At 28.5% G+C, this 18,489-nt stretch overlaps 1 protein-coding gene across 1 annotated transcript in view; it reads right to left on the bottom strand.

Annotated features, from left to right (window-relative positions):
* LOC112596579 (nephrin-like) overlaps positions 1-18,489 on the bottom strand; it is a gene marked incomplete in the record, with an annotated part of 408,876 nt that overhangs the window by 51,195 nt on the left and 339,192 nt on the right. Inside the window, 1 exon segment of the mRNA XM_025342339.1 lies at positions 589-740. Coding sequence (XP_025198124.1) covers positions 589-740 — 152 coding nt within the window.

The raw sequence follows: 18,489 nt of genomic DNA, 5'->3' as shown, positions 1-18,489 counted from the left end.
CTACTAAAATCCTCATTAAAATATTTTTTCAAAAATATAGTCCGTTTGTAATTTATTAATAAACGTATTTGCAACAACACTTGATTAACTAACAATTAAATGCAAATACACGTATATTTTAATATTATAAAAAAAAATAAATAAATAAAAAATATAAATAATATGTTGTCAGAATATTTAGGTCGTAATTATTTATAATCCATGTAGAAAAATAAATCAAGCACTTTGGTAGCTTAAAAATAACCCAATAGTTACAATCTAATTTTTATGTTAAATTCAATTTAAAAATTCTAAAAGTTTTTCTTGAATCTTGTATATTTTTATATTAGAAAAACTTTTTAGATATTTTCAATATATATTGAATCATTTATTATGTGGCTGTTAATCAAAAAATGAATACATTTATAAAAAAGAAGAAGCTTATTTTACGCTTTTTGACAAAAATAATTTATTGTCGGTAAATGGATCAGAATAATTATTTAAACATATTTTGAAGGTATTATTTATATTTCTTGTTTAAAAAAGTGTTTTTAATTTAATGCTTTCCATAGTTTTATTGCTAAAATAATTGGATTTTGGATAACTTACTATTTGTTTAGCATCTGTCATTTGAGTAGCATCTTTCCACCAGGTGATGATTGGCGGTGGTTTGGCACCTGTAACTCGACAACTTATGTTAACAGGCGAGTCTGCAGATAGTGGACGATTTTCTCCGACCAATTTGATCGATAATGGTCGAACTGCAAAAAAAAAAAATTCAAAATTTTTAAAACAAATGAAATGACTGTTTTCAATCCAGAAACTTCTTTTTTATTCTAATTATCAATGTGGTATGACTGAAAATGCCCATAAATTATAAATGAAAATTGTCAGATGTTAAAACATTTGGATTACATAATTCTTAAGATTGGAAAAAAGTGGATTGTATTTTTAAAGTCTGTTGATTTCATTTAAAAGTAATTGTGTGGCAGAATCAGATAACAAAAAATAAGAACAAATACAATTGATGAAATATTTTTTTGTTGCCAATTGTGTGGGAAAATCTTTAGCGATGGTCATTTAATACGGAAAAAGCCATGTCAAATATTATTTTGAAGCAATAAATAAACAAAACAAAACAAATCTTACCAATTTGGCTATACATCAATAATACATTATTATCTTTCTTTAAATTTAAATTTTTACATGAAATTTAACTCAAGATAAAATTTAAATACAATAAATTATGAATTAATTCTTAAGTTGATTGTAATATATTTTAATTGTTCAAATATAACAATCAATTTTTAAAAGCTATTTTTAAATTACCCATAAAAGAATCGGAAAAATTTGTAATATAGAGTCGAAACGAATATTATTAGGTATATTTCTTATTCGTTACTGAGGTCATAGTTTTTGATAATTCTTATTCGTAAAATGCTCTGGTATAATATGCATTGACGGATATATCAAGCTGAAAACTATAAATAAATAAACCTGTGTGTATTATACCGCAATGTCATTTGCGCAAACGGAATAACCGTAAAAGTCGACAATAATGCGCATTAAAGTTCAAGAGCAACGATGTCGATAAACGCAACATTTATATATCACTGTAAAGATTATACCACTGCGTTTTTCGTTATCATTTAGTTCCATTTTTTTTTCCTATTCAAGAAAACGGTCCGAGTCAGGGCACAACGGGCTGTGCAATCACAGAAAAATAATATAAAAATCAATTCAGCAAAGATATTCGGTCGGCGTTCGTATGAATGACGTTAAATAAAATTAACCAAATGCGCTAAATCGCGATGGAATTTCCACCCTGAACTAAACCGCGTGAACTCATAAAATATACATACAAGCGTAAACTACACTCGGGACGCACTTTGCACGAGCGCTGACGTAATCATAAAAGTTTAAATCACACCCCGTTCATTCCGCAATCACTATGCATCCCGACGAGAACCCCTTCTCCATTCACGATAAGTCTGGTAAAACATCGGTCATATTATTTATACATTTTTAAACAATAATTGCGCGCACCTAAAACACAATTTTATTCATTATCACTCAACGGGTCGATTATGAAGGAGGTCCGTTTCGAAAATTACTAAACTTTGTACCAACGTTTTTGAAATACATTTAGAATGACCATTAATACCGATTTCGTTGAAATGATATTAAATTTCTGTGATAGGTAAACTTGAAAAATTACAAACTATAATACATATTATGCGTGCGTGTAATAAAATGTATATTTAATATGCATTTATATGTAAATGATAATAATTTTGTTTAGCAAAATATTAAAAGTGGGTAAAAATATAAGATAAATAAATTATAAATAATTATTTATTTTCACAATTTGAACAGTATACAACTTTTTTTGCAACCACATCTATTAGTTTTGCATACAGTTTTACAAATAAATCACACAATCACTACCACCAGAGTAATGTGAAGTGGACGAGAGCTATGCATAGAAAAATTGGTAAACTTTAAAGGTAGGTACTACAGGTAAAGACTCATGTTATGCAATGTGCTAGTACGCATGCGTGTGTTCGAATACTGTGAATTTATTACAAATAAGTTACCGCGATTTATATATATATATATATACATTTATAGGTACCTATTATATAGTTGATAGATGTATCCAAAAGGCGGCCATCTTTTACTTAATAGGTACCTAACTTAATGTATGACCATCGATAAATTAGAGCTGGAAAGTACGCTATTGTTAGTACTGATTATAGATTTTACAACGCAAGGCCGTTCCTAATGCAACAAACAAATAATTGATTTAACATTTTTATCAGTCATGTCTGGAAAAGCCGAGAATTTTATCGTAATTTGTAAGTACCAAAGCAATATTTCTAAATGCATCATTGCCTGAAAATAATGGACAATAATGTTATTTCTTGGTCGATAAATACATTATGCTAGTAACAAATAAATGTTAGGTACATTAATAGGAAATTTCCGATATAAATTATGAATCTATTTTTACTCTTGTTTGGTTTTCACAAAAATAGATCATTCGATTTTGAGTTATATTATAAGTTGATACAATATGATATAAATGTATAATATTATAATAATAAAATAAACGCAATATTTTTGGAAAACCTTCATTCTAAAAATGCTATATGTATAAAAATGCTCAAATAAAATGCAAAAATTAACAAAATTAGTCCATAAATACAATATGGCATTATTAAATATTATAATATAATTGTTATTAATTTCCACAAAAAATATGACAAGCTTCTTTATCTTAATGCATTATACGCGTAATAAAATGTATTCGTTTTATATTGTAAATCATAATGTATATATTATATTGTATGATGTACATTATACGTAAATATTTACAGTAAATATGTATAAATAATGTAGTCTTTGAAATATATGAACACGAACATAATATTATCATTGTGGTCGAGCAATAAATCTTTGAGAGATATATGATTTAAAAAAAAAGTTTTTCTCTATCGGACGGGAAAAAAAATTGTTTCAAATCACTTAAGTACTTTGAAAACGTATCGATCGTAACTTACTATGATTTAACGTTCAAACGTAGGATTATAATATCCGTGATAGGTATTATTAACTCCTAAAAATATTGGTCTTCGAGTAAATAAAAATTTTCGGAGTTTAAAGGATTCCGACTGTCTGTAAAATATGTGGTGTCTAATAAATAAGAATTTCATCCTTCTGTTTACAGGGAAGTACGAATAAGAAGGCACCGTGTATATCAATCGAATTTAACTGATCGAGTGGTTAAATAAATTTGAACGGAAAAATTACTGTTATTGTGGTGGGATTTGTGAAATCACTCGACATAATCATTTATCCAATGGTACAATAATATAAGATAGCTGAAATAAACTATAATATATATTATTATAAAGTAATATACGGTACTGCAATTTGACGGTTGGGGAAAATATAAATTGAAAAATTTACATTTTGTATCGGATTGTTATAGTTGATGTATTAAAATAACCAATAAATTACTGTCGGCAAGCAGACTTGTAAGCATTCAAAATTCGGGATAAAGAACGACGAGGATTTTTTTTTTTGTTTCGAACGTCAAAAAATAATCTTCATTTTTAAAAAAATCTCACAAAAAAAAAAAAAAAAAAAAACATTTTGAAATTATAATGAAAACCAAACAATGATTTATATTTCACGCTCTTCACATTATACTGCAATAGACCGAATTAAAAAATATTAATTTCCGGTCGCATTATTATTAGCCAAGGGCAGTACCCATTGCGCCGTCCTGAAACGAACTACGGTCGAGGGACTATAAACAAAAACAGAAATTTCACCGCGAGGTTAAAATGAGCAGCTTATATATATATATATATTATATACAGGGTAATTGAATATACTTCCGTTTCATTTTTCTCCATTGCTATCTTCCGTGACCATCATCCTCTCCTCGTCATCTCTACCTGGTAAGTTTATTCGTTCGTCCCACCAAGTTTTTAATCGGCTTGCGCTTTAAACACGTAATACCTCATTAAAGATATAGTATTTTTTTTTCTATTATCTTCCGTATTTATCTCCAGCGCTGCCGTCTCCACGTACACAGAAACACAGACACACACACGTACGTAACGTATATATTCGAGTATATATATATATATATATATATAGACGAAGAAATCATTCTCGAAGCGACCAACACATAACTAATAGCCTTTCAAAAGTGAAAAACTTTTTCGCGTTTACCTTTAAGAGAAGGTAAACTTTTATAGTTTGTCTACCGCCTTTTCGATCGCTTTTTGAACGCTATTCCAACTAGCCAGACCGCTGTTATCTACTTACTCAACTCATCAACAGTCATCGAGTTGTACTGCTTCTGACATTAGACTTCCCACGCATCCCTACATACTGTGATGTTATTATTGTTTTATATCCCTTTCATTCCCATAGACATAGTTTTCGCAAAACGCAACGTGACTATGGATAATTAATTAATTTAATCTTCTGAAAGGCTCAGCAAATCGAGTTTTTTTCCGGAACAAATTTAAATAATATTATTTTAATCATTTACGTTTTCACTATATAAAAAAAAAAAAAAAAAAAAAATGCATTATTAAAAGTGGTAATCATTTTTGATTTTAGTGAGGGAAAGGAATAAAATACTTTTTTAAGAATGTTCAACGAAAATAAAACATATTTATGTAATCTTGTATAATATAATTGAATTATTTAAGTACGATGTGTCTGACATAATACATACGATACATAAAAAAATGTTCTATATTAAAAGAGTGATCGTTATAATACAAAGAACAACATTTATGTAACTGTATAACTTTATATAACTGATTGTTAAACAAACAAAATATACAACAATGAAAAGTATCAATGATAGTTATAAAAATTTTAGACCAACTAAGTAAATGCGGCATACAAATTTCTCTGAAGATATACATTTATGCGTAATATATTTACTAACCTAATTTCATTTTCTGATTAATCATTATTTATATAAACAAGATAAAAAGCAATTATTATTAATTGAAAATATATGTATGAAAGTCAATATTTTATGTATTGGTTTTATGCACCAGATATAAGTCCATAAAAATATATGAATTTTATTGTAAGTATTTTATTTTAAAGGATAGGGAACTATTAGAATCATTTTTAATGACCGTAAAAGTTAAGTAACCCTTTAAAAGTATTTACATACATATAAAAAGAGTTTATAAAATACTTCTGAGTATCAGCCACTTTTGAAGTCGATACCATTATAAAAAATACAACTGTTATTATTAACAAAAATTTTTGAAAATATTAAATGAAAATTTATTTTTGATACAAAATTCTTCAAAAGTTAACCTATAAAACAAAAAGTTTTGATTATCGTGCAATAGAAATTATTTTGTAACACTATTATATTTACAAATGGTGATATAAAAACTTTCACTTTTTTTTTCAAATGCGAATAACACAAGTTTTATTTTGTATATTGTAGTAAGATGATTGTTATCACCAGCTATTTGCATCCAATTGTACTTAACAGACATAATAAAATAAAACATTCTTAATTATAATATAATATAATAATACCGAAAATATCTTTTAGCCAAAATTGTTCAGATAGAAAATACCGACATAATTATGTTGTTATGAATAATTATTAAATTTCGTTGACAGAAACTACGTCATTTAAAAATAAATGGTAGCCCGCCTAATAAATACTGTATAATGTTCTGAAAACAATTAAAAACAAACATTTAAAATCTTCTAATTAAAGTTTGCGTACAAAATAAAATTCTCTGCATTTTTCCAAAGTTAAAAATATACAATAAGAGTTAAGATGTACAAGCATTATATGTATTATACACATGTATTTATATATATATATACTATTATAGTAAATTATGGAGGTTTTGCAGAAACAGCGGATGCATATTTATACAACTTTATACTAATATTATGTATACATTTTGCTAGATTTTCTGGTAACTTATAAACTTAGGAAAAAAAATGTAATTTATCGAGTTAAACCCTAAACAAGACATCACGCGCGAGCGCCGACACTGCTAATAGACGCTCGTTGTCGACTCGGTATAAATTATTTTGGCGCTGTCGTCAAAACAAAAAAAAAAAAAAAAAAAAAAAAAAAAAAAAAAAAAAACAACTAATAATACAAATGCCCCGGACGACCTTGGTGTAGTACTATCAACACCAACTGAAAATTGCAAACACAAAATTATTTGTATTATTAACTGACATAACGTCATAATGTATAATTCTAATTTCTATCAAGGCAGATCATATTGTATGCAATTTCGTAGCACAGACGTCAAGTATAAATATGAATAATAATGACTGTGCAAAACACTTAAGATAATTAATCACTTTTAATAAAATAAAAATGCCCTTCCTCGATTTATTTTGATCATCATAATTGTCAATTACTATAGAGTTCATTCATAAGCATTTTAATATTATGTTCTACTCTTAAAATTGTAAGTACGAGTACTTATATGCATATTATATTAGTAAACATTTATATGCTAAATACTTGCACAGATATTAATACTATTTTATTGGATATTTTCTTATTACGTAATAAAAAATAAAATAAAAAAGCGGAACATATGCATATAATCATCTTTAGTTGTTAATCGAAATAAAAATAAAACTCATCGGACACTATCACATGACATGTGCAAGTGAAAAAATTTATTTTATTTCAATATTTATAGACGAAATGAATATGGTACGAATACGTGTTAGTTATTACTTATTACTTATTACTGGTACGGTGACTGAGAACTGACACATAAAGTCGGCTTGGTCGGTTATACGGATGGACGGCAAGGAAATAAGTAATCACGACTACTACTTCCGTCGGGGTACACGTACTTCGTACCACGGGAAGACCATAGACTGAGAGGTCGGCGTCAGACGGACTTTGTTACTCATCTACACCAGTTAGTAGCAGGAGCAGTAACAGCAGTCGCCGGTTTTCCACCGTGAAACTTGCACTCCCCACCACAGCTCAACGGGATCAATTAAACTGAAATCGCTTTATTGTTGCTGTGTTATATATATATACAATATTATTAAAGGGGTAATCCGGAACGTAATTAAATTTTATACGTGACTTTTTCCCGAAACCGGGTGGTAACCATTCAACCGTCACCACCGCAGACCACCGTTACCACTCTACCAATATAACTGGGCCGGATGACGGGAAGTATATTCGTTCGTTCCCGGCACTGCGGGTCGGACGGCGGGCGACATGCGGCGGGTTTTTATTGACCGATTTACGATAGTCAAATCGTGTTTACAAAATAGAGCCAATAAAATCAATTGTTTTTTTTTCGAACAGAAATAAATGGATAATATATATATATATACACGAAAAGTACGATAAGAAAAAGTAAAGGAGAGTGTTATACGTTGAAAAATAAATTTCCAGCTATTATTGGAGTTTGAAAAATTTAAAAAAAAAATACGATTAATTTGTAAGAGCCGATTAATGTGTATCGATCAGAACAATTACAATTGTGGTTTAAAACAAAATTAAATAAAAAAGAGAAAAATTACAAGAGCATATGCCAAAGTCAACGCGTTGTGTTAATTTCTATATTAAATACTGCGGCGGGAAAGTATAATTTTCGTTTCTTGAACTTCGTTTATTATAAATATCGGCAACGACGTGAAAGAAAAATTGACCAAAGAACGAAAATTAGTTTAAGTTTGATATATATTTTGAAAACAACATAAGAAATTTAATACACAAATTTAATTTCAATACACAATTCAATAGGAACAAAATATTTATTATCTATTTAAAAGACAATAAAATCTAATAGTTGAATGTTTGAGTATTAATATTATATTCGATGACATTAAGTTCTGACGTTTGAAGATAGTAAATATGTATATTAATGTAAGTATTTAGTATATAATATAATTTATAAGAGTTTTGGTTCCGGAATATAAAAAAAAAAAAAACATTTACTGTTTTGATTCCACCACTCGCAAATACGATTTGTTGGCGTTTTCCCCTTTTAGCAATGGAATAATCGTTTTTCGGGTGAAGCAGAATGTGTAGAATGTAGTTTGGTCGTGAAGCTTAAACTAATTAGTTTTGTGTGTTATTGTGCTATTATAACCAGACAAAAACATTTATATATTTCGTCGATTTCCTTTAAGAACATAATATTGTTATATGTATTGTATTATAAAATACAGAATATAGAGTATAATAAATGACTAATTTTAAGAATTACTCTCTCGCCGTCTATGTGTGACTGTTTTTTTTTTTTTATGAAATATGGACTTGAACGTTCGATTTATATATATATATATATATGAATGTGATTTATTTATGCAAGTTAACAGAACTCAAATTATAACTATATAATTTATAGCGTGAGTGATGTCAGTAGTATTTTTTTTTAAATGAATGAAAGTCATCTTATTCCCGTGAATGTATACTGGTTTACGTTTATAATATAATTTATTTCAATAGAAATACTTACTACGGAATACTACATAGAGCTGCAACCACTACCGTTATAATTATATCAAAAGGTAGGTAATAATAATAATAATCATCATAATTGCTTACAAGGTCGTGATTTACCGACAGTGAATAGAAGGTAAATCAAACTACATCATGCTTCCTATCTTTTGGCGTCGTCTCTCAACCGTATCCAACATTCCTCCCGGCCATCAGGATTCCCCCGGGATGTTACACTAAATTTTGATTTTCAAATAACTATCTTTAGTCTTGCATCCCATCCTAATAGTTTTAGACACTGGTAAAGCACATAAATTTTGTCACGAAGTGAATGCCGTTTAACTTTAGTATAAATTAATACCGAGCTAAATAATTGTCTATATTATAATTAAAATGGTATTAAATTTAATTCTTACAGTGGGACTTATAGATTTTTTCATTTTTATATTTCTATAAAATTTTTTTCGCCACACACCATTAAAATGTAACGACAAAATTTGTTAAAATATATTCGCTTCTATAAAATAATATAATTCAATAGGTATCTGGTATACCTAGTATGATTAAGTATAAAATATATATTTTATTTCTAAGTTTTTTTTTTTTAATCAAAATGTCTTAACAATTTTGTGAAGATGACAATATTTAATATATTACATTTAACACAATAAAAAATATATTTTCTTTATGTAAAATATAGTGTATATGATATATACATATGTGGTTTATATATTAGTATTAATTGTATTTAAATCGTTATTATAAAAGGTTTTCATATTTTGTACGAATGTAGTATACTTTTGAATTATGTAAAGGATAATAAATTCCTTAGACAATACAAGCATAATATTATGGCAGTAGAAATTCACGACTTTTTGATGTTATCATATTTGTCTGCGGTTCACACCAGAAAGTTCAGCATTTATATTTACCACTTTATGATACAAACTAAATAATGTTATATTTTAATTATTGTAATGGTATGGTTTAATAATTTATGTTATGTCTATTATCCCACTAACTGTATTTATAACATTTTCAAAACTATAATTCGTCAAAATTTTTTTTATTACAAACATTACATAAGGTATATTATAAAATGTGTATAATAAAACGCATTTAACATAATAGAAATAACAAAATACGTTTGTTTTATTTCATTTTTTCCAAACAGTTTACAATCTAGTACTATTATCAAAAAAAAAAAAAAAAAAGTAAATAAATAAATAATAAAACCATGTAACACTGGGAATGTAAATAATGATTAAATAGTTTTTAATTATTGTTTCATGATATTATAGAATGTGCATATTTTAAGTATATTATATTGTATCTGTATTTAACTATATTAATTAAAATATATTTTAAGGTTAGAATAAATATCAATCGTGTATTGTACGGTCAACATTACTACATTTGATTGTGTTTTAGACTACTTTGAATTTAAACACTATCAATAGAAATGTGGATGAACAAATTAGTCGTTTATTATTATTCATCGAGGCGGTTTAACCATTTTCATGTCGCACACATGAAAATAAAAAAATATTAATACAACTACTGCAGATTAAAATATAACTATCACGATGAGGATTTGATGAATTAAGTACGAAATGAAAACCAGTTGATTGCAATAGAAATTAAAATAACATTAAACTACGACATTAAAAAAAAAAAAAAACAACTCAGCTAATACAAACACCGGCTATCGTGTGCGAGTTCTGTGTCATGGTTTTTCTGGTACCACTTCCTGAGAAGTATTCTCCTACCATTTTATACGGATACAACTGTCGGAATCGTCGTTTCATTTACTCGCCAGATTAGTTTTTTTTTTTATTGTTTGTTTAGGTGCCGGAAGGGGAAAGTTTTAGCGCAACCCTTACAGTCCCAGCCTTAACCAGTGGCGTGTGTTTATTTTGTTGTTGTCGTCGTTGTCAGCCACTCGGCAGCGACCACTATAAATCGTCCACGGTATACCCCTGACGCCGCCCGTGTGTCTTTTCATCACCACTGCGTCCTATTAACTGCGTGTGTTATATGCACACACACGCGAGTACGTAAAACAACATTAAAACAATTGCTGGACGGGTGCGTGGTGGCACGAATTTTGGGTAGCTGGCGCAGGAGTTGGTGGTGGCAGTAAATTACCGGAACGCATCGCTCAGACCGGGGATTTCGGAAGAAATGACCTATTTGCGATATATGCGAGAGGTGTAATCGAGCACCATAAATCTGCCACTACGATGACGGCCAACTTGACAGGGCTCTAAAGTAGTAGTAGCAGCAGCAGTAGCAGCAGCAGCAGCAGCAGCAACAGCAATTGTGTAGTAATCGTGTTTTACGCGTCTACGCATGAATGGCATGAGCTAGCTGTAGTGCGGTATAACCAAGTATTATTGTACACCATTTCCGATTTACATTATACGTATACGTTTAATTAAAACTCCTTAATATAACTATCAAAATCGACTGAGGAGATTTTCGGAGACGATGGTTGTATTTAATTTGTAAATGTACCTTTATCATTCGTTTCTAGATCGATTAACGCACTGACGAAGTTATTCCGTACAGTTGAATTTCGAATACTGATAGTGGATACTGTGGCAAGAACAAACTGCCTTAGATTTCGATTCTCAAGAGAAATCCGTGTTTCTGGTGAATCGTGATATTAATTTATCGTAGTCGTACCTCTACGTTAAAAATATACTCTGTACATATTATTATGTTAATATGGCCGTTTGGTATACTATCTAATATGGCTCGGTTCGATTCGAATATATTTTCAGTTGACCGTACGAGAAGACAGCGCAAACCGTTTAATCGTTATTCAAAGCATTTTCATCAATGTAATGTTTTTTAAAAAACAAAGTAAAAAATAAATAACAATATTCGAACCGGGACCGTGTATGTATGTGGTTCATTATCGTCTGCTCGAGAATAATAATACAATTATACTACGCGTGAACTCATTTGTCCACCAGTTTTCAACGTACTTCGCTCTTTACCAGTTGTTCAACACATCAATGTATTTCATGTTGGCCGAGTGAAAATTATTATTGTGTTATGCGTAGTTATCATTTTTCACTAATCGTATTGTGGGTAGACATTGAACAATAATTAGTAACATCAACTGCTACGTAATTGTTATATTATGGAACACAACCGTATTGTAATACTTTCAAATAAATTAAATATAATGTATGTCATATTATTGTCGTATTAGAGTTTCGTGATATGGATGTAATATGAAAATGCTGAGGCTTTTAATTTGTTTTACGTGTTTTTTTCAAATTATTTTCTTGCCATTTCGCGATATCCAGTTTGATTCCCACTAAATATTTTGAATCATTGTTATCGTAGCAATAATATTCTAGTCAATATTTCCATTGCATCGAATATTTTGATAATCAAAAGGACATATGGCCCGATCAAACCCGAGGGACAACGAGCGATACATTTAAGCGACTCTATTAGTATATGAATACGATGCGTATAATAGTCTACTTCTGAAATGTATATACGTTATTAAGTTTCTAACTTAATATATTATAAGAAAGATTAACTGATAAGTTGTATTAACTTGTCTACTAAAGTCGGATTTCGACTAGAATCACTATAATTATTAATGAATGAGTATCATATGGGTACTTTAATCTAGAGCTTATTATGTCTTATTAGAAGCCAACGATTGGAAAATAGCAGAATAATTAGTTTTAATTTTTTTCTAACCTTAAATTTATGAACATGGGATGGTTTAATTTACGTAATTATTACAGCAGATGCCATAACAATTGATTACTATATTTGTTGTTCTGCAGGTTTGGCAATTACATAAAGTTGGTTATGATAATTCGAGGATACATTTTTTTTTATTATTAAACATAAACATAATCTTTAATAAACGATAGTAATATAGAAAAATAAATAAATAAAATTACACGCTATAATATTATTAAGAAATAATGAGATCCGGGCCGTTCGCTAATTACCGTATTGCTTTAATTCGTTTTCGTATTAGTTAGTTATGAGTAGATTAATGTAAAACTAAATGCACATGCACGGGTAATAATATGCAGTGGTATCAAGAGCTTGGAGTCGATTTAATGAATGAACCGACTGTCGAAGGTTCAATAAGCAGAGTAAAATGTGGCAAGTGTATAATGTTTATACTGCATATATATGGAAAGTTCAAAGTAGGGCTGTATATGCTAGTAAGTAGGTATATAGTGTGGCTTCTCCAATAACTCAAAAGACTTATAGAAGTATAAAATATATACCTTACACCGCGTAAGCACCCCGGGAAAACTACAATGAAGTCCTCGTTGATTAATAGAGTAGCCGGTTAAACATTAATGTTCGTTTCCCAACATTAATATATCGCGGTGACGTTGAAAGGGAAAAAAAATTCAAGAAAACTTTCGAAGCGTGTATACCTGTAGCGTTTCTGGGAAAGTAAATTTTAATCAAAATGCACAAAACGCTGTAAATAAACTTGTACACCATTGCAGAGCGTGTGTGTTCATAGAACCACCGAGGTTATATCATATGTGTACAATTTACACGAACCGAACACGAACTAATTTTATACCTAATATTTTACAATTCGGTATTTTCGTTGTTAACGTCATATATAATATTATTTACTATTTTATGCATTTTCGTTATTAGTTTTGTGTAATACACACTTATATTCTTGTTTTATAAAGGAGTTTCCTAGTTATTTTTACCTTTATGTTATGATCCTTACATCTTAAATACACGTGCGACAGGTATGGAAAAAAAATATAATACGAACTTTGTCGAGAAACTTCAGATCAAAGGTTTATCTATATTGTTACTGCAATTTACAATATTGAAATTGAAAATTTAAATTTTAACTACTCAAATGGCATTTATTTAGTTTAATTTTTTTTTCCTTAGCGTGTTTATGATACGTTAATATTGTGAATATTTGATGATTATTCCTTTGATTGCTATATGCATGAAAACATTATTTAAAATCAAAATGATTGAATTTTGAGTTTATTATGTACGATAAATTATTTAAATAAATATACTATTTAATGGCATACCATACTAAAATAAATAAGTAACAAATGTTTAATTGTATGATTTCGTTTGTTTACTTTCTGCGTTAAGTGGTTCAATGTCTTATGAAACAATTAAATTACAATAAAATTAAAATCAAATATTTAAACCACTTTTTTGTATTCAGAAAATAACTATTATATTTCATGAAAACTAATAAAACATCGTTTTAATCATAATTGCATTATGATTTTTTTGAAAATTAGAGTGATATAACTTCTAATTTATTTTTAAAAAGGCCCATGTATTATAGAGGTTTGTATACTGTTTTTTTATCTATTTGGAGTCCTAGAATAGAGGAAGAAAATTGACGTTTGGATCGCAAAACCTATGTAATAAGATGTAGAGAAATACATTTGACCGTTAATGTTTTTTTAACGTGATAATCACGAATGAAAGAGCATCATACTTGGACTTCGAATAAAAGCGAGTCAAAAGAGCATCGTAAAATACTAAAAAGTCGACGCTAGTGTAATAATTATACTCCGGCTCGTGGGCGTACATTTTGTTTCCTATTTAAATGATATAATATACGAACACGAACAAAGTTATTTGCTGTGTTAGACGTTATGCGAATTTATCTCCATAACTTTCTACCATATATTTATATATAATATTTGATATATAGAAGCATTTATGGCGGGCTGGTTATTATAACACTTGAGCCAAAGCTATACATCGTGATGAAATCTTAATTCCAAATTATATGTCAAATTGTCGAGCGGACCATCAGGACATATTGAATTGTAAAGCTCCAAAGCTTTTTCGTGTCGTTTCACCGTATTCAATGTCGTACATACAATATTATATTTTCCATGATTGTATTAAATTTGTATAGATAATTCGATAGAGCTGCTACAACTGTTCGGATCTAGCGAATTATCAACGAAGACGTTTTATTGAGAAAATATACGTGGACAAATAAAATTCAATGGTTTACAATACATAATTTTAACGCCAGAAAACACTCCAAAAGAATGGCACCAATCTATCGTCACGATCTTAATTGTGTTTTTATTGACTCCTAAATACAATATATATTTTTATCGAACACATTAATTTTGGTTTTGGCTTTTCATGAAGGTTATAACAAACAATATTTTTATTTCAGATCTTATCAACCGACATTTTCAATTAATTTAAAGAACTACTCATTTTATTAGTTACATTGATGAACCTATATTATATGACATAAATCAGTAAGCAAGCGTATTTAAAAGGTTTAATCGGTATAGTTTAATAGAGTTTTCCAATATTAACTACTATGTTATGTTTTAAGTCGTAAATGCAAAAATAGCATACTTGGTGAACTATAAACAAGAATTATTGTATTTTATTTAATGTTTAGTTTTAATTATAGTAAAATTTGGTGTGCACAGTACAACACTCGTTTAAAACTTTTTATTGTAATTTTAATTTCTTAGTAATAGTTAATGAATAATATTGAACCACATACGTTATACACAGGAATAGATGTAAAATATGTTGGCTATGGTATAATTTGCTTAAATTATGAAATAATTATTTCGTTTGTAGATTTATGTTTATTAATTTTATTTTAAGTCTATCAGATTGTATTATGTAATAACAATACTTTTACTTTAAGTGATATATTTTTTTATGCGCGAGATTTTTCGATGTACTTTGATGTGAAATATAATGAAATTCAAATAGAAAATGTTGTTAGTATGTCAAAGCTATACCTTTGAGCACACCAATTCGAGCAATATATTATATATTACAATATTTACATATTTTTCACGTAAAAAAAAGATGTTAAATAAGCACTTTTTTTCGTACGACTAGAAAAAAATTAATTTTAAAATTTTTAAGATAATAAGAATAAAACGTATTTATATAAAAAAATCAATAATAAATAAATAATTAATATTAAAATGACTGGTAAACAATAATAAATAAATAAAATCAAGATTAATGTAAATATTTTTTCATTTTTATATTAATGGCTGTTTTTTTTTTTTTTTTTTTTTTTTTTTTTAACAACAGTAAATAAATAACCAAAATGAATAAATGTAACAATAATAAACGTTCAAACATTATTTTTAAAATAAGATAATGTAGTCTTGGTATAAATGTTATTGATAGTATTGGTTAAAGACATCATACTTTTAATGAAGACATTTTCGATAAAGTTTGACCGACTCACTGATAAATTAAAGGGCTCCTGAACCTAGTGTTACCTAAGGCGCGAATAAAAATCCGCTCTTACAAAGGCGGTGTATAAATTTAACCTTCAATGTTAACTTCTGGATAAAATTAACATCAAATTTAATGCGATGTTCTGATAATAATACAGGACTAAGTTACCCAATAACAGACTAATAATTATGTTGTGGATAAGAAATATTTAGGCAGTTACTATAGGAAAGCTGTAAAAATGGTTCTAGATTTGATCATGTCACCGAGTATAACCTTTGGTACAATGAGACCACATTAGTTGTATCACATTGTAATTGGGTGTAATGAGAATTCGAATTAACATCGACTTACTGCAATAATAAACCGACGTGTGATAGAGTTCTGCGCTTAGTATTATGTATAACTATTTAAAACGTGAATTATTTATGGTATATTACGCTATGAATGTAGAAATAATGTGATTAAAACAGACGAAATGCTATTTATTGAAACGCGATTAAGTCAATTTATATTTCTAATTTGAATCATATTAATATTATTCTGTTAATTTTTAAATAAGTACACTTAAATGGAATATTGTGATGAGAACCTGAAAATTTTATATTACGACACATCTTGAAAACTTATGGAAATATCTAAAAATATTTTTACTGTAGCAGAAGTCCCGGATGTATTCGGTTTCCAATATACAGGTATACTTGTAAACTTATAAAATGAATTCGTTTTAGATTTTGCAGTGCTCGAAGAAAATTTTTTACAAAAAAAAATCGTAGTAATAAAAACGAAAAAACCAAATAATACGCAAACGCACTGTTATATTAAAACCAGTGAAAATGTTTCTTAAAAAAGTTTTTGAGTCAGATAAGATCGCCGTCACCACTGTCCATTGCTCGTGATAAATACACAATGCTGGGTATATAAGTGCAGTTTTCTTTCGTTAGTACGGTTTACAACATATCGCGTGCACATTAATTTGATAGAGTTGAACACTAAACATTTCAATCATTAATTTATTGAGTTATGAATCTTATAACTACGTTATTTTGACTTAGCACTACACAACTGAGTTTACTGACAAGACTCCTAGCTCCGTGATGACCCTAGCCGTATATTTTACGATTCGTTTTGTAGATTAGAAAATAGAGTATTATGTTATACTTTCCTCGATTTTTATGGGCTATTTTTATAGTTTATTATTATTATCATTTTTTTTTTTTTTTTTTGCTTCTCTTTTATAGACCTCCCGATATTAGGTTCTTTTGTTATTGGCTGACAACTGGATATAATGCTGTTCATTGCTAAATTTTTATAGTGACATATTTGAAATAAACCATCTTAAATCATCAAAAATACCATACACATACACACATACTTAATATTATACACATATATAGTATACTGCAAACATTTCGACGATAAATAATAATAAAATAGGAAAACCTTTTCAAACAACACGAGGAAAATCATGTTTCCCGAATCAAATACAAACGTGCAAATTTAGGTATTTGTCAGTTATAGTGGTAATTGGACTGAATCCATTAGTTTTATTGATCTTTCATTCAGGCCACTGATTAGCGGTGGTTAACTGAACGAATTAAAATCTTCACTCGATTTATTTTAGTCCCTGCGGACGTATATTTTATCATTTCAATGGACTATATGAGTGCATCATTTTTATTGTTTGAATGAAATTAAATTTTATATTTTATATCATGTCTTAAGAGCTAATAAAATATAAAATATTAAAATTGATGCAAAATACATTTTTTAAATTTTCAAGAATCAACTAATATAAAATCGCATTTAAAAAAATAGTTTTATTATGTAAGTTATTATTTTTTTTTTTAGAAACGATGTGACTAATAAGAAATTTGATGATAAATAAATTTTAAAATCATAAGTATGTGAATTAAATTGTATTCGCATAAATAAAAAGAAAAACAATGACAAATTTATTGACGTAAAATCGCACATCATCTTTAAAAACAACTCGCTCAGAACATTTCATATAATACTACAATATTAAAGTACACATACGCAGAAATGAGAAGAAGGGTACAGAAAAAAATGAAAATCATAGTTGCAAGATGTTTTTGAGGGGGCAGTGGTGACTTTTGTCGCACGCAATCGTATATTATGTGTGTACATCGTTAGAGTGGCACTTGTCTTCGTCGTGTCTTCGTCGTCATAGTCTGTATGTACTCGTTGACTGGCATAAAAGCGCAACATTTTAATTTAACGGTAGGTCTCGA

This window comes from Melanaphis sacchari, unplaced genomic scaffold, assembly GCF_002803265.2.
Source record: "Melanaphis sacchari strain LSU unplaced genomic scaffold, SCAv2.0 Contig32_pilon_pilon, whole genome shotgun sequence".
NCBI lineage: Eukaryota > Metazoa > Arthropoda > Insecta > Hemiptera > Aphididae > Melanaphis > Melanaphis sacchari.
This window is presented reverse-complemented; position numbering and strand designations above follow the sequence as displayed.